Here is a 27,760-nt window from a genome sequence, read left to right on the forward strand (position 1 = left end):
GGGATCAGGATATGCAGAGTTCCTGAAGTAGGGGAGAGGCTGGGTTTGTAGTGCAGCCCTCAGGAGACAGCAGGAACAAATTGGGTTTTGAAATGAGAGATAAAAGGAGCTGTTACATCTCTAGCTTTGCATCATTTAGTTCTTCAGGCTTGACATGTGTCTAACAAACAAAGCCACAAGGCAGCAAAGAAAGACAGAGAAGGGCTAAGGAACGGGGAGGGCAGGGAGCCTGGCCCTCCCCTGGCTCTGAGCACAGCTGAGGCTCCAGATTTTTATTCTGAGTTGATGCCCTGCTCGAAGGAGCAGGAGTCGTGAAGAGCAATGCTGCGGGCAGGCAGGACAGGCATGAGAGGAGTCAGTCCTGGCCTGGGGGACACCATAAACCGAGGTGCTCACTCTGAGTTCCTGGCTGGGGTGCCCAGGGCAGGGGACCAAGGAAGGGACATGGGGAGGACAAGTGAAGGCCTCTGCCCTCAGGAGGGCACTGTCACCTGCTTGGCCTGCCAGCCGGGGGAACAGAAATAGGGAGAGGTTGAGTGGACAAGGGACACGGGATGGGGGTTGATGTCTGGACCTGAGGTACAGGCGGGCACTGGAAACTCTCTAGGTTCCCAGGAGACAGGCGGAAACAGCCCTCCGTAACAACGGCACTCACAGAGTCTTGCTCTCTGACTCCCACGTCATCTCCTGATTTCCGATCCTTTCTCTTTCCCTTGTGAACCCAGCCTCAGTTTCCCCCCCTGTCCTGCAGGGATTAAAAACTCCTGTCCTGTCAACCTCACAAGGCTTGGGCAAGGATTTAATAGAAGAGGGCACACAAAAACACCTGGTACACTTTCAGAACCCAAATGCGCCCATTTAAAGAAAAGGAAATACAAAGAGATATGATTGATAGCTAGCGCCTGGGAGTTTATCAGATGCTGGATCCACCAGCAGGACAGTCCTTGTAGCTGCCTGTCACTTGCCAGAACATACATGTCTCAGCATCAGAGAGTTTTGATGCACTTGGTTTTGATTCTGTTTTCACTAAAATCAGATTAATCTGAAGAACAGAAAAAAAATATGTTGGACATAACGGGGGAGCAGGACGAGGAATGGTTTTGGGGGCGCCGATGGCTCTGCGAATCATGTACCTTAGACCCTGTCGCTTCGGTTTTCTGGGCCTCAGTTTCCCCAAATGTCAAGTGAGGAATGGGCCAGACAGGCCAGTTGAGGCCCTGGAATTCTGGGACGTTGGCAGCGGTCACAGTACAAACCAGGCAAATGGCTAAGCACCAGACCAACTTACTCCCTCCTTGTCCCAGCTCCTTGGGGACCTGGTAGCAAGTTATTAGCACGTGTGGAGGGTGTGAGAAGCTCACAGTTTTGGGGGTAACCCTTAGTGTATTTGAAAATTAACTCACTTATCACTTTCCCAGCTGCTCCTCCCTAAGCAACATGACCAACGGAAACTCGTGGGGGTGGGTGCCGGCAGCAGGAAGACAGACTGTTTATCTCTTCCCCTGCCTGCTGCAGAATGTTGGCCCTGACTCTGGGCCTCAGTTACTCCTATCTGTAAAAAGGACAATGCTGGCGGCTGGATCACACTCAGGACGGCGGTGGGAGAAGACACTTATTGGGCGCCTACTACGTAGGGAAGGAGGTGGGAAAACCATGGGCTTGACTCCCAGCTTCGCTCTATGCCACCAAGTGAATTCCAGGAGTGGATTTTTAAGTTTTTAAGTTTTCTCATTTGCGAAATAAGATCATAACACTGACATCCTCAAAGAGTCAGGAGCAGGAAACAAGCGGGTGTTTGAGATCCGTCACCACAGCGCTGGCCCACGCTACGGGCTCCTTCCACAGCTGCTGACGCGGCCAGCTCGGGGCCCCAGGAAGAAACTGCACCAGTGACTAAGACGGCAGGCAGCTGGATCTTTTTGGGGGTGGGCTGGGGAGACAGAGAGCCAGACTGAGGCCCCGGCCCAGGAGAGATACACACAGAGTTCATTCATTACTGGGCTCCTCTGGGGCATGCAAAGTGGGGGAGGGAGGGGAAGCAGAAATTGCCTTGATAACACTCAGTTTTTAAGGAAATAAAAGAGCCACTTGGAAGAAGCGAAGCTATCGCGGGCTGCATTGTCCTTGGCATCACGACACCAGAAAAAAAAAAATCCTTTGGATTAATGTGCTTTTGTGAATCTTGACTTCTGGGGGGAGAGAGGAGGGTGTTGGTGACATTCTGCCAGCTAACGAAAATGCAAATGGAATGACTCCCCCTCCCCACTGTGTCCTCTGTCAGGCCCCTGACGGATCCTCTCTGCTGTGTTTATTACTACTAATGACTTTCTCGTTATGATTCGGCTCTGAAACATAACCTATGGTTCTGGAGAAATCCCATTATTTCCACACACCATTCAATTAGAAAGCCGAGCTGCCCTTTTGCTTGGGGAGTAGGGGCTGTGGCCCTGAAGGGTGACCACTTGCTTCTGGCTCCTACCTCTTGGCCCTTAGCTGCGGACCAGTGGGAGCTGGGAAGATGGGGATGGAGTAGGAAGCCGTTGAGTGGTCAACACTGCTCCTGCCGTGGTCCCGTCAAATGTACAGTGTCAAAGGAACACAGAACCTTCCAGAACTGTCTTGCAAACAGGGGCGCCTGGGTGTCACAGCGGTTAAGCGTCTGCCTTCGGCTCAGGACGTGATCCCGGCATTATGGGATCGAGCCCCACATTAGGCTCCTCCGCTATGAGCCTGCTTCTTCCTCTCCCATTCCCCCTGCTTGTGTTCCCTCTCTCACTGGCTGTCTCTATCCTGTCGAATAAATAAATAAAATCTTAAAAAAAAAAAAAAAAAAAGAACTGTCTTGCAAACAAATATGCAAATAGCTTGAATTCTTGTCCCAATTTTATAGGCCAGGTTACCCCCTTTCCAGGGCAATGGAGCCTCCTGTGGCACGAGGGGCGTGGCTGAGATGCTCACATTTAGTGACTAATGGGCTCTGCTGAGTCCTTTCACCACCTCAGACACATGGGCTCCCAGCCTCTTTGCCTGTTGTGACCGTGGCTCATGAAGACCTTTCCCCTGTCACATCACATGCCCTGCTCACCCCTTTTGGGTCTGGATGGAACAGAAGGCCTGGGTGGACGATCAGTGGTGGATTTCCATGACCCACTGTCTTGAACTCCGCCTCACCCCAGAGTGGGTCCCGAGCTTCACTCCAGACGGAAGCTGCAGTCCACAGCCCTGCGGCCTTTCCCACTTGCTCTGTTTCAGGGCGGTCCTCCTCTCCATCCACTCCCAGGGGGCATGCCATCACCCCAAAGCCTTTAGGGGCTCACAATTTCCACTTCATGGAAAGAAAATGCTCTGTATGCCCTTCAAAGCCCTCCAGAGTGCTCTTTCCACTGGTTCCAGCACCCCCTTCCCTGGATGCCTTCCCCCATTCGGTCACGCCAGCCCCTCCTCACTAGCCCCAACCACACCATGTGTGCCCCACCTCTGCTCCTCTGCCCACTTCCCACAGTGTGCCCCCATCACCTCAGCTTCTGTCCAGACCTCACCCCATGTTCAAGGGAGCCTCCAGTCCTCCTTTCACAGAGGCCCTCCTGCCCCCACAGACCCTCAAAGGTCGGCCCAGCAGCACCCACAGCCTGCACCCCACAGATTAATCCTTCCCCTCTGTCTCCCTGTCCCTGTGCAGTCCTTCTATTTTAGGCTCTCTTTCCTATGATGGGAACGTGGGCTACTTGAGGGCAGGGGCCATGCCAAGGCTGAGAGGACCTGCTCTTCGGCTTGCCCTCTCCACCCAGCAGCCCAGGGCAGCCAGTCCTTTGACAGGCAGATGAAGGATTTCAGCTGAGAGCATGTGTCTTTCCTCAGTGACTTCCCAGACTGTCTGTTTGGGGTTAACAGTGTCTGTTTCAGTTACAGGTACTTTCCTCGGTGTCCAAACTCAATGCCACATGCACAGAGCTGCGTGGTCAGCACTTCTGGGTGACGAAGTGGAGATGTGATGCCCCTCGCCTGGCATAAATCACCACGTTCCAGGCCATATGGGCCCCAGCTATGCCCTGGCCTGAGTAACCAAGTCTCATTATCCTGCCCTGGAGAGGTGACATCAGGGGTCAGTCGCCTCCGGCTAGCCAGCTCCAAGGCTAATGCCACTGGGCATGGAGAACACTCAAACCCTTCTACAGGCAGAACGCAGGGCAAAGCCTACCCCATGAGGCTCCACACAGTAAAAGCCGGTTATGATGGGTGTCTGCCCATCAACCGAGCTTTCTTCCTGTTTCTCGCGACCCACTGAATGGTCTCAACATGAGGCAGTTTTCTGGGGCTCCCAGGATGTGGAGCAAAGCCTTCTGTGGTGCCATGAACCCCAATATATTTGTGAGTCAGGCTCAACTTGAAAAATGAGCAGACTCTTGGTCCCTGTGGCTTTGAAGACTCCTCGTCATCTAGAACAAGACCCAGGAAGGCAGGAGGGTCCTGAGAGCTCACCCCCTCCCAGCAGAAAATGATGATCTGATCAGGAATGCAAAATGGGGCTGAAGGAAGACACGGGCCATAATTTACACCATGTCTTTGGGCTTAACCAGAGGTTATAAGCACCATCCACCCCGCCCCCAACCAGTCTGCCCTTCCTTCAGTTCTACTGCTGTCTTTCTCCTGCTCCATAAACCACCAGCTCCAAGCCATAAAAAGTGCAATGAGCAGTCTGGATGGAAGAGATTGGGCATGGAGCAGGCAGTCAGCCATGCTTCCCTGAAGAGCCTCAGAGGACAGAGGCCGGCAGCAGAGTGAACCCAGCCCCCAGGGGCCCTCTCCTGGCAGCCCTGGCAGGGAGGGGAAGACGGGGGCTCTACAGGCATTAGGCCAGGGACTATGGGCTTTCTGGTCTGAAAGGGACCTTTTGCCTCTGCCTGTCCAAGCTGGGGGAGGGGATGCCCCGGGATCCTAGAGTTTAGGTCCCCAAGCCAAGGAGCCTAGGACAGCGTCTATCCCTGCCCTACCTTCGGCGTCCAGCAGACTCGGTGATCACCACCCTCAGAACAGAGCTAATGGGGGTGGAAATCAGAGCAAGGGAAAGACCCCCAAAGTGCCACTGGGGTCTAACACTTCAGGTGACCCGGTCTGACCACCCCAGGAGTTTATCGGTTCTGATGTGGCTGGTGGTGACAGCAGCATTTTGGGGGGAACGGACACGCGTGTGCTTATCCAGGTGGCAAGATTCTTCTGAACAGTAGAAATGAGACGCAATTCAAGAAAGTACTCAGCTCAGAGGGGTTTAAATAAACCTTATTTCATTTCTCCATCAGCAACAAGGGACTGAATTGGGGTCAGGCAGCAGCCAAGCCGGGGTGGGGGGATTCCCCGGCGCTGCACCGTTTGCTGGGCAGAGTGGGGGCACTTTAGGGATTGCCAGGGACAGCCAGTCCTTCCAGACGTGGAAGTGGCAGGAAAAACATGAAAATCAGGACAGATGTCCCTTGGCTGAGTTGAGGGGGCCTGTTCTGTGGGTCAGTTTATGAGCCGGGGTGACCCAGATTCAGCCTGAGATGATGGACACTTGCCCCCAAATTTTATGGATCTGGGGTGGGCTGGAGCTCTGCTGGCCACTCAGAAGGAACCAGTGGGGTCTGGGGACAATCACGTATCCGAGCGGGGACGAAATTGGGCATCTCAGAGCAAAGGGACGCCTCAGCGCCTTGAGGGACAGCCTGACACACTTAGGGAAGGCGTCGGAAAACATGGGCTGTTTATCATAAAATCGGTAAAGAAAATAGAATGGTTAAAATTCAGAGCCTGGCCAGGAATGAGGAGGGAAGAGTGGGGAGCCTCAAAGGAGATGTTTTCTGAAACCTCAGGAAAAAATAATGCAGGGAAACGGGAAGTGGGACAGTGCCTTTTCTAAAACAGGGGGTAAATAGATTTAGACAGTTTGTGATGAGGGTGGGTGAGAGCAGAGACTATCTGCCCACCTGGCTCCGCGACCTCCATCCAGGCTTTCTGCAGCCACCAGAGACCCTGCCCCGAGGCTCAGCCCTGACAGCATCCTTCCCTAGCACAGAAACACTTCACCCCCGTCCACTGCCTCAGAGGAGAAAGTCCAAACCACAGACTGGGAGATTTGGGGTCCTTTATACTGTGGCTCCAGTCAATCTGTTTTTCACTGATGTCCACTGGGTCTATTCCAGAATCTTCTCCTTACTGTTCCCCAAGCATACCTGGCTCTTTTTAGCCTCCAGGCCTTTCCTTGTGCTGACCACCCCCCACCCCCCATCCTCTGCCTGGGCTGCCCGTCCCCTCCAGCTCAGCCCACTTAGCAGGGTGCAAAGCCTGCCACCCCCCACTAAATGCCTTTCAGCCTCCGCAGCCCCCAGCGGTGTTTGCACGTGTCCCGTGCAGCCGGCCTGGGCTCCCAATTGTGTGGGTTTCTACGTGTCTCCCTCGTGACGCTGGAAGGTCCCAGACGGCGAGGCTATGTTGCGTACGCGTGTCTTCCCTATCCTAGGAGCCAGTCTTTGTTGAATTTACTACCCATAAAATCGAAGGCCAAATACAGCACAGCGGGGCCTAACCCTGCGAGGTGGGCAAGGCGGTAATAACATCCTCGCTGTGCAGAGTCCAGTAGTAAGTGACACTTAAAGTCACCTGGCTGGTGGCAGAGCCAGGACTAGAACCGGGGGGGTTGGTCTTATGATCCGGGAGCACGGCGTGCTGCTCCTCGGCACATTTGCTCAATCGCACACTCACGGAGTGTCATCGAGGACTCGGGCTGCACCAGAGATCCGCACTCTCCCAAGAGCTGGAGCCCCTAGGAGACGGGGAGCATCAAGATGCGCCATGCCCGGTGCTGCTGGGTACAGCGCTGGGCACACGCAGACAATTAAAAATACTCGCCAGCAATCAGAGGTGACACTCCTCATCTGAAAGCTCCGGGGCTTTGCATGAGGACAGCTCGGGGTTACACATGCAACAGGCCAGGCTATCTGAGTCTCAGGCCAGCCCCTCGGGGTTCCAGGTGACCTCAGGGGGGCAGGGCTGCGCCCACGGGGTGCGCCTGGCTGTGGCCCCAGCCTCCAGGTTGGGATGGCCAAGGGTTAACCACCTCAAGCTACCCCCTCCCCCACCCCTGTCCTGACACTCAGTTCCCCTAAAGAAGGACCTGCCATTACCCTGATTGGACTCTCCAAGATAATCACAGGGCCTCAGATCCCAGCTGCTCTTGTCGCGTGTGCTCTCCCCCTCAGACCAGCCGGGAGGCTGGCAGGAGAGCAGCCTTAGCGAGAGGCAGATGGGGCTGTAATGAACTGAAGACGTGTGACAGCTACGGAGGAACAAGTTCATCAATTAGAGCCTTCCTGCCTGAGGACTTCTGGGAAGGGCTGGAGTGGGGGACGGAAGGGGCTGACTGGCTTCCCTCCAAAAGGTCCTGATGCCTCTAACTGCTCAGCTCCCCAAGTCTCAGGACCCCGGAGGGGTCTCCGCCCCGGCTCCCAAGCAGCTCCTTCCTCCGTTGACTGTGGATAGCAGGGGTCAGTGTCTTCCTGGGAGGGGCTGGCTAGCAGTTTCCCTGAGGACTAAGGGTCTTCTGAACAAGAGTGAGAAATAGATAGTCCAGTCCCAAACTCTTCAAGTCCTTAGAAACCGAACTTGTGAGCAGAGTACAAAACTTAACCACCGCTGCTCCCCTCTTTGGCTCTGACTTGCACACCCAGGGGTCAGAGGATGAGGAAAATCTTGGTCCAAAGGGCCTGGTATTGGGGTACCACACTATTGCGGAAGCAGGCCAAGATTAAGAGTCTAAAATGTCGGCACTTCCTGCCTGTACAGGAAGTGCCAAATGTAGGTGTCGTCTACGGCTAAGAGAATCAGAGCAGTGATGGCCTTTGGAGACTCCCTGGTCCTCAACCCCTCCCTCAGCTCCCACCCCTACTCAGCCTGCCTTTGCTGAGCCTGGGAGGGGTGTGTCATGCCCATGTTTCCAGGGCAGGAGCCTTAAGTCATTTCCTGGGGAGCAGAGAGCAAAGGGGCAACACAGCAGTCACACTCAGGCGAGGTGACTGTGGTCATTATTTATGCAGGTCAAGCCTGTAGGCGGCTAACTCAGATGAATATTCCAATTCCACATATTTTGGAAGGAGGGGCAAATGAGTATCTTAGAATGGAAAAAGTGCAATATTTTTGGAGATGTGTTAGTACCCATGGTGTCTGGGGACCCCTGACAAAAGGGGTTTAAAATCCTGAACAGGGGACACTGGGCTTATGACCTCCAGGGGGCAGTGGTACTATTTCCCCTGTCAAAATGCTAGAGGAGATGAGGCCCAGGGATCTACGACTAGGAGAGTTCTGTAGAAGAAGAGATTACTCAGAGGCCCCCTTGCACCTATCAAGCACGTCACAAGCTGGCCAGAGGCTCACATGTGGTGCTAATGGGACCCACGAGGTGGGTTCAACCCATGGCAGTCTCCCACAGTGGCAAGTTCATACACAGACCCTAATCCCAGCCAGCAAACCTGGATCAATGGGGTGCAAGTGGCAGGCAAGCATATTTCAGCTTGACATAGGAAGAATTTTCCTACAATTTTGAGATGGCTGAACTTGTCCTGCATGACCCCGGGAAGCTGAGAGTTCCGTGACACAAGAGAGCAGCCACACAGACACACTGTATTTGTCGTGCATGTTGTGGGGTGTGCTAGCCCTGGGCAGTCACTTAACATCTCTGGGCCTCTGCTTCCTCACTGGCATAAGGAGCAGAGTGAACACACCTTTCTCCAAGGTGGTCTAAGAATGAAGTAATGCCTAGAAAGTACTAAGCCCTGTCCCTGGCACAGGGGACGTGCTTTGATAAGCATTAACTCACTGTGCACATTATTCACCGGTGGGACAGAGAGGTGAAAAAAATGAACATTTGGACTCCTCCCTCTTCTGATGGTCAGAGGGGCAATGAACGCCAACCCAAATCAGCTGGATGTGAGATGAGAGGCCATCAGGCAAGGCAGGTGCTTGGGAAAGATGATGCGCTGCCCACCTGCGAGACCACCAGAGACCCAGCCTCATATAGCTGCCCACCGAAGACACGCCACCAGGCAAGAAGAATGACACCATCCTTGCGACCCTTGGCATAACAGGACGAGGGAAGTCGAGTCTAAGGCGGAAAGGGGGCCCTTCAGGCTGTGTTGGGAATGGTGGGAAATGGGCGTGGCAGCTGCAGAGGTCTGCCCTGTGATTGTGGCTCTGCGGCCACGGAGAGGCCCCCTCACTTGGTCTGCAGGCACCACCAGCAAGAGGCAGGCCTGTGCTCAGCTGGGAGTGGGCAGGGCGGAGCTGGGAAGGGGTGGGCCTCTCTCCCTTTGCTGGGCCTGGCACTCAGGCCCAGAAGCCCCCAAGGAGGGCTAGATATATGCCAGTGGAGTCCTGTGCAGGGAAAACCTGGCTGGGAGAGATAAGCTGTGGCATCCCACCAAAGGCCCCAGCTCCTTGAAGCTGCTAGAACACATATTGATGGGGCCCATTCAGCTCAGCCTTCATGGCAATTAATAATGGGCCAAGCGGAGAGACTGAGTATGGTATGCATGCGTGCGTGCGTGTGTGTGTGTGTGTGCGCGCACATGCTGGGGGGAGGGCATAGCCTGGGTTGGGCTGAGCCAGAGAATCTTTCAAGGACATCCCCTCCCTACAGCAGACTTGGTCCCCACCCCAGGCTGGGACAGAGGGGCCTGTCCTAGCCTGACCTCTCCAGCTGACCTCTCCTGGCACGGAGGGGGCAGGAGGCTGGAAAGGATCTATTTCTTAGGTGTCCGAGGCTCAGAAAGGCCTGAGAAGGGACTGGATGGACTGGAGGGAGAAGCGGAGTCTGGGAGTGTGAATGTCTCCCCTTTCCTTGGACTTCTGGTTCCTCCGGGAGAAGCTGTGAGATCACAGCGGTGTGATGTGGGGTGTGATGGAGGAGGATGGGGGTGTGCAGAAGCAGGCAGATAGTGAACGGCTTTAAGTCTGCGGGCAAGGCCTATATGGTGCCTTTGTACAAAACTAGAAAAAGCTGCCCCTTCAGCGTGGACCTTGCCCCGTGAATACATAGCTTGGTGAGCGAACCACTCTCTGTGCCAAGAGAACTACTCCTTTCTTCAGGCAATGCCACCCAGCTCCAGGGTACCCAGTTTCAAGAGCAATGCTTGGGGGTGCCTGGGTGGCTCAGTCAGTTAAGTGCCTGACTCTTGATTTCAGCTCAGGTCATGAACTCAGGGTTGTGAGATCAAGCCCCAAGTCAGGCTCCATGCTTAGTGCGGAGTCTGCTTGTCCCTCTCCCTCTGCTCCTCCCTTCCCTTCCCCCTCTCTCTCAAATAAATAAACAAAAAAATCTTTAAAAAAAAAAAAAAGAGCAACGCTTGGGCTGGGGTTCACCAACCCTCCCCCTCCTTGCTCAGTGCTCTACCTGCACCACCACAGAGGGCAGCCCTGAACAGGAACTCGTTGTTTTCTCCCTGGGTATGTCCTCACAGCTGGGCCCCTCACTGAGAATCTGGAGCATTCTTGCTGGACCCATGCCCTGATCTCTTCCTAGAACCTTACTCCTCAAAGCCAGGTGGGAGGACCAGCAACGGCATCACAGGGGAGCACAGTAGAAATAGAGTCTCAGGCCCATGCCAGACCTACTGAAGCAGGATCCGCATCTTAATTAGATCCTCAGGTGACTCCTATGTGCATGAAAGCAGTTTGGAAGACCCTGGGGTTGTCCAAACCCTGGAGGAGGTAGGGTAGCACGTGGAGGGAGGGAGAGATGCAGAAGGTACAGAAATCCCTCTGCAGAGCAGGGGCCGGAGAGGAGCCCTGTCAGAACGAGACAAAGCAGTGAGGGGGGGAGAGGCTACAGGCAATGGGCTCTTGTGCTGGTTTCAGTCTGATGCCCAGCCCTCTCCTCATGCACCTGTCACCGGAGACCCTCTGCCTGTGCCCAGCACCCCGAGGCCTCGGCCGTCTCCTCCAGGCACCGAGCTGCCGGGGAGCGCATTGCAGGACAGGCCTCGGCCTCTGGGGAGAGGAACAAGGATTCGGGGGACCTGGCCGCACTCCATCTATCCTCCCCAACTCTGCACAGACCTTTCATCAGGATTCCCAGGCTGGTGCGCAGGCCTGGGCGCCTCAATCACTCCTATCCTGCCGGTCACAGGAAGAGAATAGCTTTCAGCTCAATTACCCTTCACATTCCAATATCATAACGCTCCAATGAGGCTTTTTAACCAAAAACAAAAAAGCCGTGTCTGCTGCAGGCCGGCTGCAAGGCCAGCCGTGCAGAAGGGACAGGCCTGCCTGGCTACAGGCTCTCCAGGTGAGGCTCTGGGAAGGGACCTGTCCCAAGGCATGGCTGCCCAGTGCTTGGGGTCCCAGGCCTCAGTTTTACAAATGCCCCCACCTCTGCTCATCAACGGCTGGGTGGCCCTTGACCTTGGAGAAGGAACACTGAGCCCCAAGTCCAGAGAGGCACCACGGAGTGACCTGTTCTATGATGGTCCTCTGTGTCACAACACTGGCTCTGCCGTCAACTCCCGGGGCAGGAATGCCACACAGAACCCCCCTCTCATGCAATGGCCCAATGGCAGCCTTCAGCAAGGCCATGACCTGGCGAGATGGGGCCATGGTTTGCATGCCATCCCATCCCTGGCCTGTCTGTTCCTACAACAGCCCGGACTAGCTGAGGAGCTAGCCGGAGCTAAGGTGATTAACCCCACTGTAGAGGTGGGTAAACTGAGACCCCGGGAGATGAAAGGGGAGGACCAAGGACGTATGGAAGAATCCCAGTGCAGTGTTTCTTTAAGATACACTGCTTCCCCCAGGAGGGTGGCAGGGGGATGGTCTGCTCTAGTCCAAAGCTTCTAGGAAGAAACCAGCTTCTCTCTTCTCTCCACTTTACACGTGCAGTGACTGTTCCCATCTGCAAATTGGTCTCATGGGAAGGCATAAGCAAGCGTCCCTGCCATGAATCCTGCACGTTCAGTGATTCCCAGGGAGCACACATGTCCACGTATGTGCCCTGTCCCACGTCACATCTCAGAGGGCTACAGAACAGGGCCCAGAGGAGGCTGGTCTGCTCGGCCCCAATCAGCTGTGCTTTCGTTTGCCTGGCCAGCTCGATGCTAATGGCTTTGATGGCAGTGTCCCCTCCTTCTGTCCTCCTGGCCTCCCACTGGCTGTGGCCGATTTGCCCATGATTTAGCACTCTGGGGCGCTGACCCGTGAGGGAGACACACGGGACAGGAGGAGGCAGGGCAGACGTCACGCCTGAGGTGTGTGCACGCGTGCGTGCCCTGGCGCAGGGTGAGAAGGCTGTCATTCCAGGAACACGGTCCAGCCCGACTCTATAGGACTGGGAGTGGGGTCTGCACTGCCCCCCTCTCCGGCCCATGCCGGCCATGGCACTGGGCACTGTCCTGGGGAGAGAAGGATGTAGGGAGACCTCGGGAGGGCTGCAAGGAGCCACAGCCCGGAGGTCTCACACTGGTCTGCTGGCTGTCAGAAGCCCTGAGTGTCCGGGCACTTCACTCGATGTACAAGACGGGACCCCCTAGACTCACTGTCAACAGAGGGGCAACAGCATATGGGGGCGCTGGGGGGGGGCACACCTGGACTCATATCCCAGCTCTGCAACCGACTTAACCTCTCTGAGCCTCGGGTTCCCTGTCTTCTAACTGGGAGTAATCCTAGTACGTACGCCTCAGATAGGCTACAAAAAGCACACATGGGAGTGCACGCACGGTCTCCTTTACTGTCAGCTGTTCCGGGTGCTTTCCCTGTGCCCAGTACCCCCTGGAGCTTATGGGTTCAAGGACTTGTAAGGTACAGACCCTAACTTTAATCAGATCATAAACCCTGGAACTTGGGACCAGGAGGACCCGTGTATCAGGCCAAGTGGTATAAAGGAGGCTGGAGTAGGACGTCAGAGGAAAGTGCGGTCACTAGCCCGTGCTAGGCCTTCTAGGAGGCCTGTGCCCTGCCCCTTCTTCCAGAATGTCCCTGAACCTTCCAGAAGGGCCTGTTCTATCTTGTGGGGTTTCCACCCACCCCAGATATAAGGAAGCAGATGGGGCCCCAGAGATGGAGTGGGGGTCTCTCTGCTTGTCTCAGACCCAAGGCAGTCCCTGCTTCCTCCCTCCCCAGGCCACATTGAGAGCAACTTTCGGGGAAACCCTGTGCTGCTGCAGGGCAGGGTGGCGAAGGCGTGGGACAGAGCAGAGAGAACCAATTTGCCAAGCTCATTTAGAGCTCATTTGTCCAATTCTGTTGCCTGGAGAGAGCTGCACTGGTGTTTACATGTATGCCGCACGCCGCAAGGGGCTCGGGAGCCAGGACGGGGCAGGTGGGAGGCATGACCCAGGTTTGCTGTAGCTCCGAAGATGGGATGGGTGGATGGCCCTGCTCCACCCCCTCGGCCACCTAGACAGAGCCAGCCTTCGGGTGGTGGCTCCCTGGGTCCTCAAGCACTGGCTTCCCATTCTGTTTTACAGAGTGCCACTGTGGGTGAGCAGGGCCCAGCCAGGATCTCCTGGGGAGGCGGGCACCATGGCTCGTTCTCCTGTGTCCCAAGCACCCAGCATTGTTCGATGAATGAATGCAGGTGGGGTCAGGCACGTGGACACAACACGCCTACATTCATTACTATTTTGGTAGCAAGCCAAGCTGAGACTCCTCTCTCTCCCTGGTCTCTGGGCTGGTTGGCACCCAGAGGTCAAGTTTTCCAGGGCGTTCTCCAGCACTCTGGTGCCTGCTAAGTCCACTTTGGTGCAATGGGAGGGCTCCCTGGGGCCCACCAGCACGGTGGCCAGTTCTGGGGTGCAGCCCTTCCAGGACCACGCTCTCCCACTCATCTAAAAGCTCTTCTTCTCGGGGCGCCCGGGTGGCTCAGTCGGCGAAGCATCTGACTCTTGATTCTGGCTCAGGTCATGATCTCAGGGTGTGAGATGGAGCCCCGTGTCAAGCTCCGCACTCAGTGGGGAGTCAGCTTCAGGATTCTCTCTCCCTCTGCCGCTCCCCCCTGCTCATGCACTCTCTCTCTCTCTCTCACTTTCAGATGAATACATAAATCTTAAAAAAATAAAAAAATAAAAGCTCTCCCACTCCACACCCACGACATGGGCTCTCAGGCTCGGCCACCTCACCCCTCCCGGTTCCTGCAGGGCCCCTTCCCAGCCAGTTGCGCTCCCCAGCTCCTGGTGCCCCTGCCCCGTGGCTGGCCCTCATGACCATCCCCAGCGACCACCGGCCTCACACCAACGTCTAGACAGCCCACCTCCAGGGACGTCCGTCCTCCTGCCTGAAGCGCCCCGAAGGAACCAGTGAATTAGAGTTTGGGGGTGCTAGGGGTGCGCTGGAGAATGCATGCTCCTACTGTCCTGCCTCCAAAGCACACACCGTGTCAGCTTCCTCCAGCCGCTCTAACGAATCCCCGCAAGCTTATCATCTTACAGTTCTGGGGGCCAGAGTCCAAAATGGGTCTTACAGGAACAAAATTCAGGGGGTTAGTGGCCTGCACCCCTTCTGGAGGCTCTAGGGGAGAGTCTGTTTCTGTGCCTTTCCCAGCTTCTCAAAGCCACTCATGTTCCTTGGCTCATGGCCCCTTCTTTCCATGGTCAGACCAGCAGCATGATGCCTTCCAACCTCTCTCTCTGACCTCTGCTTCTGCTGCCACTTCTTCCTCTGACTCTCCCACCTCCCTCTTACAAGGACCCTTGTGATGATGTTGGGCCCCCAGCAAAACCAAGATATCTCCTCACAAAGGTCCTTCATCACACCTGCAGAGTCCCCTTTGCCATGTGAGGAAGAGTCACGGGCTCCCAGGATTAGGATGCGGGGCTTTCCTTTCTTGGGGGCTGTTCCTCTGCCTACCATACCCCAGCCCCTTCAGCGACACCCCTTCCTCCAACACCCCTGCGTGTGGTGCCTTCACCACTTCCCACCGGCTGCCTGGGAAGTCTGGTGAGACCCAAGGCCTTGGTGGGGAACTCGCCCTCACTTCCGAGCTGCCTTCCGCAGTGGGCCTTGGGAACAGAGCACACCAAGGACGGGTCCGTGGCAATTCTCACTGAAAGGATAGGCACTGCAGAGGAGAGGAGGAAGAGAAGCTCCCAGAAGACAAGTGGTATCAACTGCATCGTGCAACAAATCTCTACTAGGTCCTGAAGGTCCAATGATGGGGAAATGGTCACATGGACATGCCCCTGCTCTCAAGGAGCCCACCGTCTCACCTGGGAGACTAACAGAGATCAAACAGTCCTATAAATAAGGAGTCATTATGTCCCAAGGTCATAGCTATGGTGCTCTGAAGACCCAGAACATGAGCATCTGTTTTGTACTGGGAAAAGGGATCATCAGGGATAGAAGATCTCAGGGGATATAGAGAGCTCATGAAGAAAGGGAGGGTACCGCTGTGCAAAGGTCCTGTGGCACGGTGCTCTCAGGGACTGGAAAGAAGGCAGAAGTGCAGGAAATCAGAGAGTCAAGAGGAGGCTGGCATGAGGGGGCTGGGATTAGACCCCGCCAGCCTGGGGGACTCTGGCCACTGACAACAGAAAGGTTCTAGCAACATTCCTGGCACCTTCCAGGGACTCACTACAGTGGAATGAATGGATGGATGGAGGAATGAACGAATGAGCCTGGCTATCTTCCTTCCGCTCTCCCCAATAACCTGCTGCATCCCTTCCTTCCGCACAGCAACAGTTAACGCGCTCTCCGACGCTGGCTCACTTATTTATTTATTTATTTCCCCACCACTGCTGGCACCGACCCATGCAGCCTGAGCGTGGCTCCGTGGAAATGTCTGTAATCGCCAGCACACTTTAGACATTATTTCCACACCATTTAGGGCTTTCCGCCCCGATAGCTGCGGCTGCATTTCCCTCCATCCCCATCTTTTGGGTTGTGTTGGGGGGATTTTTTTTTTTAAAGATTTGGTGGCCCCCTGTATTTGGGGGATCTGATGGTTTGGGGACATGGGGAGAAAGACAGTGCTTTAGGAGAATTCATTATTCTTCTCCCATTGCCCTGGCCCTGCCCCAACCATGACCAAGTAAGGGAAAGAAAAAACAATCACAAGCTGCTAAGAAGCCTTTAAAGATTTTTGTGGGTTTTTTTTGTGCAGACTTCAGATTGGGTTGCTGATACAAGCTGCAGCTTTGTGGGAGGCCCACGGTACTGGAACACAATAAAGGTCACTAAAGAAGAATCCCCCTCCGAGCCAAACAACCCCCTCCTTCTGCCTTCTCCAGACTCAAGGCTGGCTCCTCTGAATGCAGCGGACACTGACACTAAACCCCAAACCCTGAGCGGATGTGCTGGCGGTAAAAGGCGTTTGGGCTTGCTTTGGGGGCAGTGTAATGAGGACAAAATCCAGGACCAGCTGTGTGACCTTGGGCAAGTCATTTAACCCGTCTGGGCCCATTTCTCTGGCTCCAACATGAGGATAACCAGACCTTTCTTACCAACCTGAAGGACTCCTGTGGGGCCCAGCAGAGGCACTGTGGGGAAAGGGACCCTCCTGCTGTGTTTCTGACTCTTTCCTCTCAGTCCAACTTTTGCTCGCTGCATTTAGGTTCCTGTAACTCCCTTCCCTGCCCCCCCCCATCCTCCTGACCCAGCTGCTGGACAGCTGCATATCCACCTGCAGAGACGAGCCTTCCTCCCCACCCCCCCACCCCCCCCCCCCCCGCCCCGGCAGAGTCTGCGTAGAGGTGATGCCTGCAGGGGAGGGTCCTGCCAGGCTCTCTGGGGCAGGCTGCCGGCCGAGCACACGCACACTCCACACTAGCACACTCGGTCACGCCCCGGCAGAGCAGCGCTGCGGGAGGAACACCGTGGCAGCCCTACATGAGCCACACCCATTTCAGCAGAGACACTTCGTTTCCGGGGACTCGGAAATGGAAGCGGTGAGCGCAGCACCCAAACCACTAACCTTAGCACTGATCCTAACCCCTGTGGGAAGTGACCTCCCAGAGGGAGCTGCCTGTTCCATAGTGTAGGTGGTAATAAAAACCAAACAGACTGCAGGCAGTAAGATGAATACGGACAAACATACTCCGTGGGGATAGAAGCCAAGATAGAGGTTACCCATAGGAGGAGGGACTGGGAATCACAAGGGGGCTTCTAGGTGCTGGAGAGTTTCTGTTTCTTGATGCAGCTGTGATTACACAAATACATTCACTTGGCAATAACTCGTAAAGCCGAACACTTATGACTGTTCGTTTCTCTGTACGTATACTTAAATAATATGTAGACTCAAAAAAAGAAAAAAGGAAAGAAAACTCATAAAGCTGGGAGGGAAGGAGGCACTGGAGAAAATACTCCAGGGGTTCATCTGTCCCACTTGCATGAGGCTTTAAGCTCAAGGCCATCCTGTCTGTCCTGTCCCTGATCTCCACGATGACATGGACAGACCCAGGATTACCAATCTCATTTAACAGAAGGGCATATTCAGATCTAGAAGGGGGGGGGGGGTCCCTCACCGAAGTCTCCCAGCTGCAGGTGGTGGGGCTCCTGTCTCCTCCAGGGTAGAGCTCTCCCCACTCTAACTTGCTGAGCTGTACAGACAGGTGGCCAAGACATGAGGCGCTGCCTCTGGCTAAGCCAGCCCCAGGGAGGCTCAGCAACCAGATTTGTACCCGGTTAACCTCTTCTGCCCGCAGTAGTGGGAAAGGCCAGGCCAGGGTCAGGAGGCAGCGGGTGGGTCTGGGAGTGGGGTTTCAAAGCCAGCATCGAGTGGGTATAAGCAGCAACTCCAAGGGCAAGGGGTAAAAGAGGCCTGTGCCTTCAAGCCTAGCAGAGAGAGGACCAGGTGAAGGACCTGGGGTGGGACCCCAGTCAGCCACTTCCAGAGGGAACGACCTGGCAAGTCTGACTTCGCTCACACTTGGCTTGCCTGTCTGTAAAATGGGGACAGAGTACCAACCTCCCCCACTTCATTTTTTCCAAGGAAGAAAGGAAGACTAGGATTTAGTTAAATGGAGGGAGGAAGAAGAAGGTGCAGGGGGCATGAGTGAGAGCATCTTGGGGGAGGGCACGGCATGAGCAAAGGCAGGGCAGCAGGAAAGCAGTCACCCACAGTGAGGATCTAGGGTAGGAAGCACAGAAAAGCCCAGAGCTTAGACCTCAGGCAAATGGGATGGATTTCTAACATGTAGGGTTTGTGTTGGGAATGGCAGGAGGTGTGGCTCTGCTCAGACAGGGAGATAGAGGGGAGGGGTCCGTGGGAAAAAGGCCTTCTCAGAGGCAGGACTGGGAGAGGGACCGTCCTGAGCCTGTGACCCTCCTGGACAAGGACGCGCCCGGACATTTGGCTCTTTGTGGCTGGCAGTCCTCCACGCCTGCAAAGTGGGCCGGCCTACTGGTGATGAAGACAGTGAGCGGGGAAGATTACATCGTACCTAGTGATTATGCCCTGGGTGAAATCTCTCGGCTGTATTATTGCATCTGGAGAGAAGAGCCGGCGTTTTCATAGACGGACGGGAGGCTTCCACTTACGGTTATTATAAAGAGGGAGAGCCCAGCCCCTCCCAGCTTCTAGCCAGTGCCACAAAGTTGCAAAGTAATTAAAGGCTGCTGAGGAATCAGAGAAATTATAATAATTCCATCAACGAAGCGCCTGCTCGCTTTCTCTTGTATTCCCCCCTCCTGATAGGAAACAAGGTGGGTCAGGCAGCCTGCAAACATACCCACACCGGCCTATTGTGTGGGGGCCTCGTTGTCAAGGGGGGCTGCAGGGCCTGTCCCCACGCTGTTCTGACAATACTCCAACTTGTTTGGGTAAATCAAGGGGCTGAGGCAAAATTCCAAAGTCTCCAGAACAGGAGAAACAGCAGCGGCATGCCAGCGGTCTGCCAATACACTCACACGGCCCCTGCGCCCTACATCGGAAGGCAGCCCACCAGGCCACCGCTCCTGAGCTCTGAGCTTGCGGGGGGGCGGGGGGGGCTGTAGGAGTCCACAAGGCAGCGCCCCTCCCCTCTCCCCAGCCCGGCTCTGGACATCAGACCCCACCTGGGCGAACAGCGCTGCACCTCCAGTGGAGGGATGGGCTCAGGCTCATGGGTTCTGGAGACCATGTCCCTGAGAATCTTCCCCAGTCACCTTAGGTCTTCAGCGGTTTGCCACTGACTCCTGGGGGGACCCTGGGGAAATGGTTTCCTCTGCCTGGTTTTGTCGACCTGTGCAGAACGTGTGGTTAGATTAAGTCACCTTGATGGTCCCTCTGGTGCTGGTTCCAAGGAGCCCGTTTGGAACGCTCTCAGACCATCATTACCAGTTATTTCTCGGTGACTGCTTCCTTTTTTCTTTGTCATGTTTTCATTTCATGTTTTCCACATGTTTCCTGTCTCCCGCTGGACCGTAAGCTTCTTGACCACTCCCACCCCAATATCAACCAATCCAGCCATAGCAATAGAGCCCATCTGTCAAGCTCCTTGGACCCCAAGTGACTTTCCTGAGGCTCTCTGAGAACTCTTCATGACGACGGGAATACCCATCCTCTACCCCAGGAGTGTGGTGCTTCATACATGGGCTCTCTTGGAACTTTCACCCCCCCCAACATACCCCCATTTTACAGATGGAGGCACTGAGGCTCTGAAAGCCCAAGCATCTTGCTCGTGGCCTCCCGGTGTGGAGTCAGAACCTGTGTGTGCATGGCTCCATCACCCTGAGCCACAGCAGAGATCAGGGTCCCCATGTCACAGGCGGAGCATAGGTCCTTCCATCAGTGTCCTTAGCCTGCTGACCACCCAGGGTCTGAGGAGACCCCACTGTCTGGAGGAAAAAGGTGCAGGCAGGAGACCTGACCCCTCTGGCAAGAGGCCCCACCACGGGGGAGAGGAGACCATTTAAGAGAAAGGGGATGAAGACGACAGGTGGCCTCCGGGCGCGTGGGGCTGGCAGCCCAACCATGCGACAGGAGCATCTCCTCACAGCCGGCTCTCGTCTCCTTCCGTTTAGACGGTCTTTACTCATAGGGCGGGGGCACAATGAAAGGTGTGCCGGCTTGCGCCAGTGCACCCATACGGCTCGCGAGCCGGGCTCTGCCCCTGGGCCCCTGCTTCATATTCATGGCAGCGGGTCCTTCAGCCATTGCAGCAGAATTATAGGAACCCCCGAAGACTCCCAGCTAGAACCGGCGAGGAAACCGGTATCATGAAGAACGTTATTACTGTTCAAACAAAATAATAATTTTAATTACATCTGGGCTCCTTCTGTCCCCTGCTCCCATGTTGCCCTCTTTCCTTGTGCGGAGAGTGGCGGAGGGCGCTCACAGCCCTGGCCGTGCCCCCGTGGGCATGGAAGGAGGAGGTGTCACGGAGGTCGTGGGGGACCCCAGGGGAGCAGGCTGGCGTTCACCTGTAGGGATGGGTCTTCTACTTCTCACAGAACAATGTTGTATGCACATCCGGGGACCCAACTCTTGGAGGCGGGGCACTCTAGGTAGTGGTGTCACTACGAGCATGGCAGGATCCTGTCCTCATGCTAGAGAGTGGGCAGCGGGCGCCGAGTGGAGCTTGTCCACCAGATTGCTACCGCCTGTGTACAGGGTGCGTGTGACGGCCCTCAGCCTTGGACGGCGGTAAGCCTGTGCATGAGGCCCCGAGCTCCCCGCTCGTCTGCCCCCATCCTGGCTCTATCAGGGTCTCATCTTTGCGACTTTGGTCAAATTATAAGCAGGTCATGGCAAAGCTACAAAAAGACGCATGCGAAGATGCTGGAGATAACAAAGAGCAAGACTATGGCTCTAGTTGAAAGTATGCTTGACTCGGGGGACTCGAGGAATCGTGAAACTTCTCTTGGCCTCAGTTTCTCTCATCTCTAAAATGGGAAGAAAAATTCTCCCCTAACTTACAGAGTTGTCACGAGGCCAGATGAAAGGGAAAATACTCGGATATAGACAATATTACTTCAATAAGTACATACTCAGCATATCACCCACGTGTGTGCATGCACGCACACACGCACACGCACACACACACACACAATTGCACCTCAAGACTATGTAGAAACAAGTGGCCCTGCTGCTCTGCCCATGTGCGTATGTCACTTCATCGCTACAAGCCCAAAGCTCAGTGCCCTGGCTGCTGCAGGCTGTGGCACCTGCCCGCTGCTGGAGAGGACGTACCTGTCATTGTGCAGACAGTGGGGGACCAGAGGACCAGAGCACCTCGGGGTGCTCACTGAGGGGCACAGAGACATGGCATAGCTCGGGGCTGCCGCCCGGCTAAAAAAACCACTCTGGCTCTGGCCAGCAGATCCAGGGCCCCTGAGATGATGTATTGGTCCCCCTTTCCCAGATCAATAGGTGGCTGGTTAGAGATGCAGGGGGGCCGCCAGGCACCAAAGCCCCAAGGTATAAATTATATGGTCTGTCAAGGGACTGCCTTTCCTGGCGTGGGAGACGACACTCTCATGAGCAGAGCTGACATCTCAGGGGGGAATGGCCGGCCCAAGCCAGTGGGAGCCCCCCGACCCCCCACCTCTCGCTGCAACCCAAGGATGCAGTTTATAAATCATTCAGCATCTGATGGGCATGCCGTGAGGAGGGCAGCTGGGGGCACTGCTGTCGGCCCCAGTGGGTGCTAATAAGTCTGGTCATGCCTACCTCTGCAGGCTCGGGGCCTTGTCTGGCCACCCCTCCGGGGCTCCCGTGTGCCCACCACACTGAGAAGAGCATGGCCAAGGTTCAGGACCTGGCCGGCTCCAGCAGTGAGCTCTCAGGAGTCCTGTGAGATGCAGGCACCCCCTCCACCCCGGCACCGGCACCGGGCCTGGCTGCTCTCCCCGGGACACTGTGAGCAATAAAGGACCCCTCACCTGGGTGATGAAAGCTGGTGGGGGCAGAGCCCTTCATGTGAAGGCTCCTGCCGTCCTCCCAACTGTCCAAGAAGCAGAGGGAGCAGTGGGGCTCCGCCCATTCTTGAAGTTCTGGTCCATGAGCTGGACCCCAGGCTGGGTACGGAGGGCACACAGTCCCTGCTCAGGATGGCGGGGGAGACGAAGGTACCAGCAGCTACAGCCTCGACCGTGTGCTGGACACTTGCTTATGCTGGGCCCTGTGCTAAGCACTTCCCACACACGGTCCCATTCACTTTAATCCTCACAACAATTTTGCAAAGCAGGCATAATTATCTCCATTTTGCAGGTAGAATCAGGCCTGTCTCCTAATCCTGGCTCCATCCTTGACTAGCTCTGGGCAAGTCATGAAACTTCTCTGTTCCCACGTCCACACCCGTGGCATGGGACTAACAACGTGGCTACCCCGTGAGGTGGCAGTGAGCACTCAGGGAGCTCCCACGTGCATGGAAAACACGGCCTTGGGCACAGAGGAAACTCTCAACAATAACAACGGCTTATTATTATCATAGAAATGAATTACTTTGTTTCACTGACACATGCTCACCAGGAATCTCCTTCTCCCTGCTTTCCTGTCTCCAGTAAGGAGCTCCAGGGAGGAGTGACTTTCATCTGTCCTTGCTACGTGATATGGAGAGATGGGGTGGCCTTGGGGGACCCTGGCTTGGACTGTGCCTCCAGCCAGGGCAGGGGGCTTCAGGCGCCTGCTGTCTCATCCCAGTCTACCCTTCCCCTCTTCTGGCCTCCTCCCCACCTCACAGCTGGTCACACAAAGCCATGAGTGACAGACATCTTTGCAGGACCTGTCCATCACAGTGACACAGGGAGCCCACTTCCAGCCCAGCTTTATTTCCACAAGGGAACACTCGGTACCAGTGAGGGACACGCATATGCCACCTGCCACTGGCCCTCTTCAACAGGATCCCTGGTCAGTGGTTAGAGTTCACTTCCCTCTTTTGGAAATTCCAATATATGAAAAGAAGCCAAAGGACAGAGAGTATATGACATTCAGAGACACCACAGTCTCCTTCTATGACTACCAAACTTCTACACACCCTGTGAGGTCCCAAACAAATAGCCCCTGTGTAGAGGCCAGGTCACTCCTTCCACAGTGCTTTCCTCCTGCTTTGCACACCCTAAGCTACCATGGCATTTAATACGTTTACATGTAGTTAGACATCCTCTTGTCTTTCTCCCTGTAAAATGATCTCCCCGGAGGACAAGACCTTGGTCTTAGTCCCGAGCATTTTACTGAATATACAATGAGCTACAAAGAGGGCTGAGGGCTTTACCCACCTGCATTATTCTTTCTCTCACAATGACCCCACAAGACAAATATTGTGGCTTATCTCATAGATAAGAAAACTGGGGTCCAGAGAGGCTAAGTCACCATCTGAACTTGCACAGCTGGCAAACGGGAGAGTCCTTTTGCTCTACCCTACATGTCCAGGTCAGCTTGGGATCCCTGGGCCTTGCTCCATAGCTGCTCAGCAAACGTTTGCTGTGTTCGTTTAAAAAAAAAAAAATTGAGTGGCTCAGGGCATGGTGGGTCAGCGCTGGGCTTTGAAGGACCGGCAGAACTGAGTCAGTTTGAGAGCAGAAAGAAAACACTCCCGTACCAGTTAGAACAGCACAACGTGTGTGTGTTGGGGTGAGAGAAAAGAGAGACGCAGACCCAGGTTCACAGCCACTGAATCGGCCCCTGGGCTGACAGGACGATCCATGCAGAAGAAGCCGGCAGGGAAAGCAAGAAAGGTAGGTTGAGGCCAGGTGGATAACAGCCTCAACTGTCCAGCTATGGTGGCTGAACTTGTCAGAACTTCAAGGACACAACCGTGCCTGAGATTACAGAAGCCCTCCTTGACTCCCTGATTCGAGGAGCCACCTGGCACCATCTGACTTCTAACCTCACGCCCACCTTCCAGCCTGAACACCCTGGCTCCAGGGTCACCTCCCCGGGGCGCACCAGGAGGACTGTGGGGGGGGGGTGGCCCAGGAGGACACAGGGGACAGGGCAGCGCTGAAGGTCAGCGAGGCGGACACACACCCCTAATGGAGGTAGCGGAGCGGTGCCGCTGGGCACAGACACAGGCAAACACGTTTGAGCAAATTGGAACGCCATAAAAGTCTATTACAGCAAATCAAACAGCAGTCAGCATGACAGCCATTAGCCTGAAATGAATACACGGGGGCTTAATGAGGTCTGTCGAGGCTGGCTTGGGGAATTAAGTTGCCAATTCTAGCAGGATTTCCCTTTTCTTTACGGACTTGAAAGCATCCACGCTGCCTCGTTAGGGCTTCGACAAGTGAATTGCAGGGCCTTTCACCCTGATAAAATGGATAATTACATGTAGAACAGCTTAGTGAGGGGAGAGGGCTGGGTAGGAGGGGAACCAGGAGCACAGAAACCCAAACACACCTGTCTGGCTTCTCCTGAGCAGGGGCGGAGCCAGGCAGGAGGTCTCGGGAAGGAGAGGGGCAAGGCTGCGGGGCAGGGGGCCAGTGAGCTTCTGCTGGAGAAAGGGGCAGGGCCTGGCCTTGATCCAGCCTCCCACCCACTCCTATTCCAGCCCGAGGACACGGGTCCCCATGGGCCATGTCTCCAGGGCTTGCTGTCACCAGGGGAGTTTGTTAAAAATGCAGCTTCCTGGGCTGGCTCTTTCCAAACTATGGATTCAGAGTCGGAGGAGTGCAAGAGTATGCACCCTAACTAGTCCCCCAGGAAATTCTGATGGGTATGTTCAGGGCCTTCTGATTCATCCCTTCTCTAGCACTCAGTTCTGAATGGCTTCTGAGACACGTGGTTCTCCTACTTTAGCTTGCATCACTCCAGGGCTGGGAAGCCAGTACATCCTTGGGAGGGTAGGGGGTAGACTGTGCACTAGATTTCAATATTAGAAACGTCTTTGTTATGTAGACCTAGAATTTGTATGTATCCCTGTAAACTTGCTCTTCACACCCATTTTTGGGTTTTGGGCCCAACAGACCCCCAACTTATCAGGGCCCCTAGGGCTGGGGACAGTGGATGCTGAGAAGGTTAGGGAGAGGGGGCAGGTGGCTGGCACGACCCGAAGTGGAGCTCAGTAGATGGAAACAGCCACGGGAGCTTCTCTGCCAGCCCTTAAGGAATAATGAAGTACTGAAGGAGAAGTAGGAGCTTCTCTTGCTGGGATTCATCTTTAGATCACAGGCTCACAGCCCTAGAAGGAACCTGGTCCAACTCCCCAGTTTAACAGCTGTTGGAACCAAAGCCAGCAGGGGCAGTGATAGGCCCAGAGTCTCACCCAGCCAGTAGCTGGAACAGCCAGGACTAAACCCCAGGTGTGTTGACCTACAGGAGCTCCTCAGCTCACCTTGGCAAGAGTCAGCTGGAAAGCCACCTCCTCCAGGAAGCCTGCTGAAATTTCTCTGGTCACTCTGGCAACCCCTCAGCATGACACCTCACAGGGTCTCCAGGTCCCCCCCTCTTTCTCTCGTTTGCATTCTCACCCTACTTATTTCCATAGGGCCTCTGCCATACATCATGCTTCTAGGGCAGGGGCCTGGGGTTGCCAGGGTGACCTCAAGGCCAGCAGGAGAACCCAGACTCAATTCTGGGCCAGGAGCCAGCAGTCCCTTTGCTGGTACCTCAGCTGGGGCCTGAGCCAGGCAGCTAAGTCCTAGCTCAGGTGACCACACCAGGCCAGGGCTGGTCGGTGCCGAGCCACCTCGGGTCAGGAGTGGCTAGGCCTTCATGCAGCTGACACCACACCCCACCGGCCACATTGAGCAGCCCTAAGTAGGGCATCACGTATCAAGTCCAGGAGGTGGCCTGGGGATGTTTACAGGTGAGCACCCACACAGGCTGTCCTCCAAGAACTGTATGTCCTCGTAGCTGGCCCCTCTCAGCCCACCCTCTCCTCATCAGATGGGCAGCAGGCAGGCCACTTTATCCTACCTGTCCTCTGTTTTTATTAGATAAGGACTGTGGCCCAGAGAGGGTAAGTGGCATGGCCAAACAGACTCAGCGTTCTGGAAGCAGAGCAGGGGCTGGACCTGGGGTCTCCTGGGGCTAGTTCCGGCTCCTGTCATTGCGCATTCTTCTGGCCTTCCAGGTCTCTGGGCAGCGAGAGCCTGGCTCAGCGCCAAGCCCACAGCAGACACTCAATAAATATTTGTTAACTAGATGACTGACTGAAGAGGCTCTCTCCTTGGAGGCAGAGGCCTTCGGAGAATCCCAGGGGATTCCGACAGGGAGGCATTGGAGGTCATATCTCCTGGCAAGGTAGCGAGGCAAAGGCTGGCCCTGGCCCAAAGGCTGGGGAGGAGGGATGTGACCTCTCATCCCCTTGCCGTCGCTGCTGCCTGCTGCCCCCTGTGAGGGAGGACAGAGGGCAGCCATGCCTGCCAGGATGGCAGCTGAGCAATGGGTCCAAGGCTCATTAACTCGGAGCCGTGCCCTTGGTTTCTGAGCCTGGGCCCAGAGTGCAGGCTGGCACGTAGAGACCCTTAATTAAATTAGGGAGACTTCCAAATGAGAGGGGGCCCAGAGCCAAGCTGCAGTCCCAGACATGCTGGCCACAGCTCAGGGCACTGTGTCCCCATGCTTGGGACTGCGGGTGCTCCCTCCGCATGCCCGGCCCCGTCATGGGCAGGGCGCGGGAGCCTCTGGTGTGTTCTTACCCACACACTTGTCCTCACTTTCTGCCATCTGGCACAACCATAGGACCATTGGCTCATAGCTGAGTGAAGAGGGCCAGGAACAGGAATGGGGGAGAGGGCATGAGACAAGGTCTTGTCATCTTGGAGGGAATCTGAGGCTGCCCTGGGAGTCAGGAGGCTCAGGGGCAAAGCTGTGTGACCTTGGGTAAGTCACTGTCCCATCCTGAGCCTCAGTTTTCTCATCTATAAACAGAACAGATATTTTCTAAAGACTCTTCCAGTCTCCTGATCCAGTGACATATAATATAAAGGGGCTGACCTGCCTCTCCCTAGTGGATTCCATCTTCCCTGGTTCCCAGGCCAAACTTTTACTGCTGCCATTCAACCCAGAGCCCTGAGGGCAGGCCTGAGGGACACCCAGCAGAAGCTCTTTACCTACCACCTTCAAGGTCTTTGAATGGCTAACTGCTAGCCCAGAAGACTGTCATCAGTCACTGGGAGAGGGACAGTAAGCCACGAGAACCCTAGTACCACTGGGAGCCGGCAGCCAGCTTATTAATGAACCGTTTGTAATGCAATAATTTGTACTTCTCAATTACCAGCGATGCTTGGTTTTACATGCATGCACTCATGCAAACACACTCAGAGTACACAGACGACCCAAAGGAGCAGAGGGCCAGGGAGACAGGGGGGCAAGCATAAGGCTAGGGGAAGATGTCCCTTCCTGGAGCTGTTTGCTTCCTGTGTCCTGGGCGGGGACGCGTTCTGGCCACAGCTGGAAAGTCTGGGATCGGGCCTGCTGACCCATGTGCCCGAGGCCCACCCTGGCTATGAATGGAAGGAAAGAGGCCATAACACCTGCCCCTCCCAACTCCTGTCCTGCCACCTCCAGCTGGACTTGTGGGGCTCATCCCAGGCAGGCCTTCTACCAGACCCGAGGCTTCCACCGACCCACTCTCCCTAAGCGGCAGGCGGGCCCCTACCCTCAGAGGTGTTGGCACGGACACCAACCTGTCCAGAGCTGGTGCTTGGGCTGCGGTGTGGGCAGGAGAAGCAGAGCTGCAGCTGCCCTTTCCCCAGCTTCAGCCCACTCCCAGGTGGCCCTGGAGCAGCAGCCCACCCGCCATGTCCGTCAAGCGTGACCCTGGGGGCTCCTACCTCAGGGATGCGGACGCTGTAGGGCTGGTTGTGAAAAGTGGGTGCGTTGTCATTCACATCCCCGACCTGTATGTTCACCTTCCGTGTGATCACCTGGCAAGAGAAGGGG

General features: G+C 55.5%; 1 protein-coding gene across 8 annotated transcripts in view; it reads right to left on the minus strand.

Annotated features, from left to right (window-relative positions):
• CDH23 (cadherin related 23) overlaps positions 1-27,760 on the minus strand; it is a 404,613-nt gene that overhangs the window by 258,356 nt on the left and 118,497 nt on the right. For all 8 annotated transcript variants that reach the window (XM_087863049.1, XM_087863048.1, XM_087863050.1 and 5 more), the window contains exon 6: positions 27,652-27,744. In XM_087863049.1, coding sequence (XP_087719175.1) covers positions 27,652-27,744 — 93 coding nt within the window. The remainder of the gene's footprint in view (positions 1-27,651; positions 27,745-27,760) is intronic.

The sequence above is a fragment of the Ursus americanus genome, chromosome 6, assembly GCF_024610735.1.
Source record: "Ursus americanus isolate L20-20 chromosome 6, mUrsAme1.1.p, whole genome shotgun sequence".
Classification (NCBI taxonomy): domain Eukaryota; kingdom Metazoa; phylum Chordata; class Mammalia; order Carnivora; family Ursidae; genus Ursus; species Ursus americanus.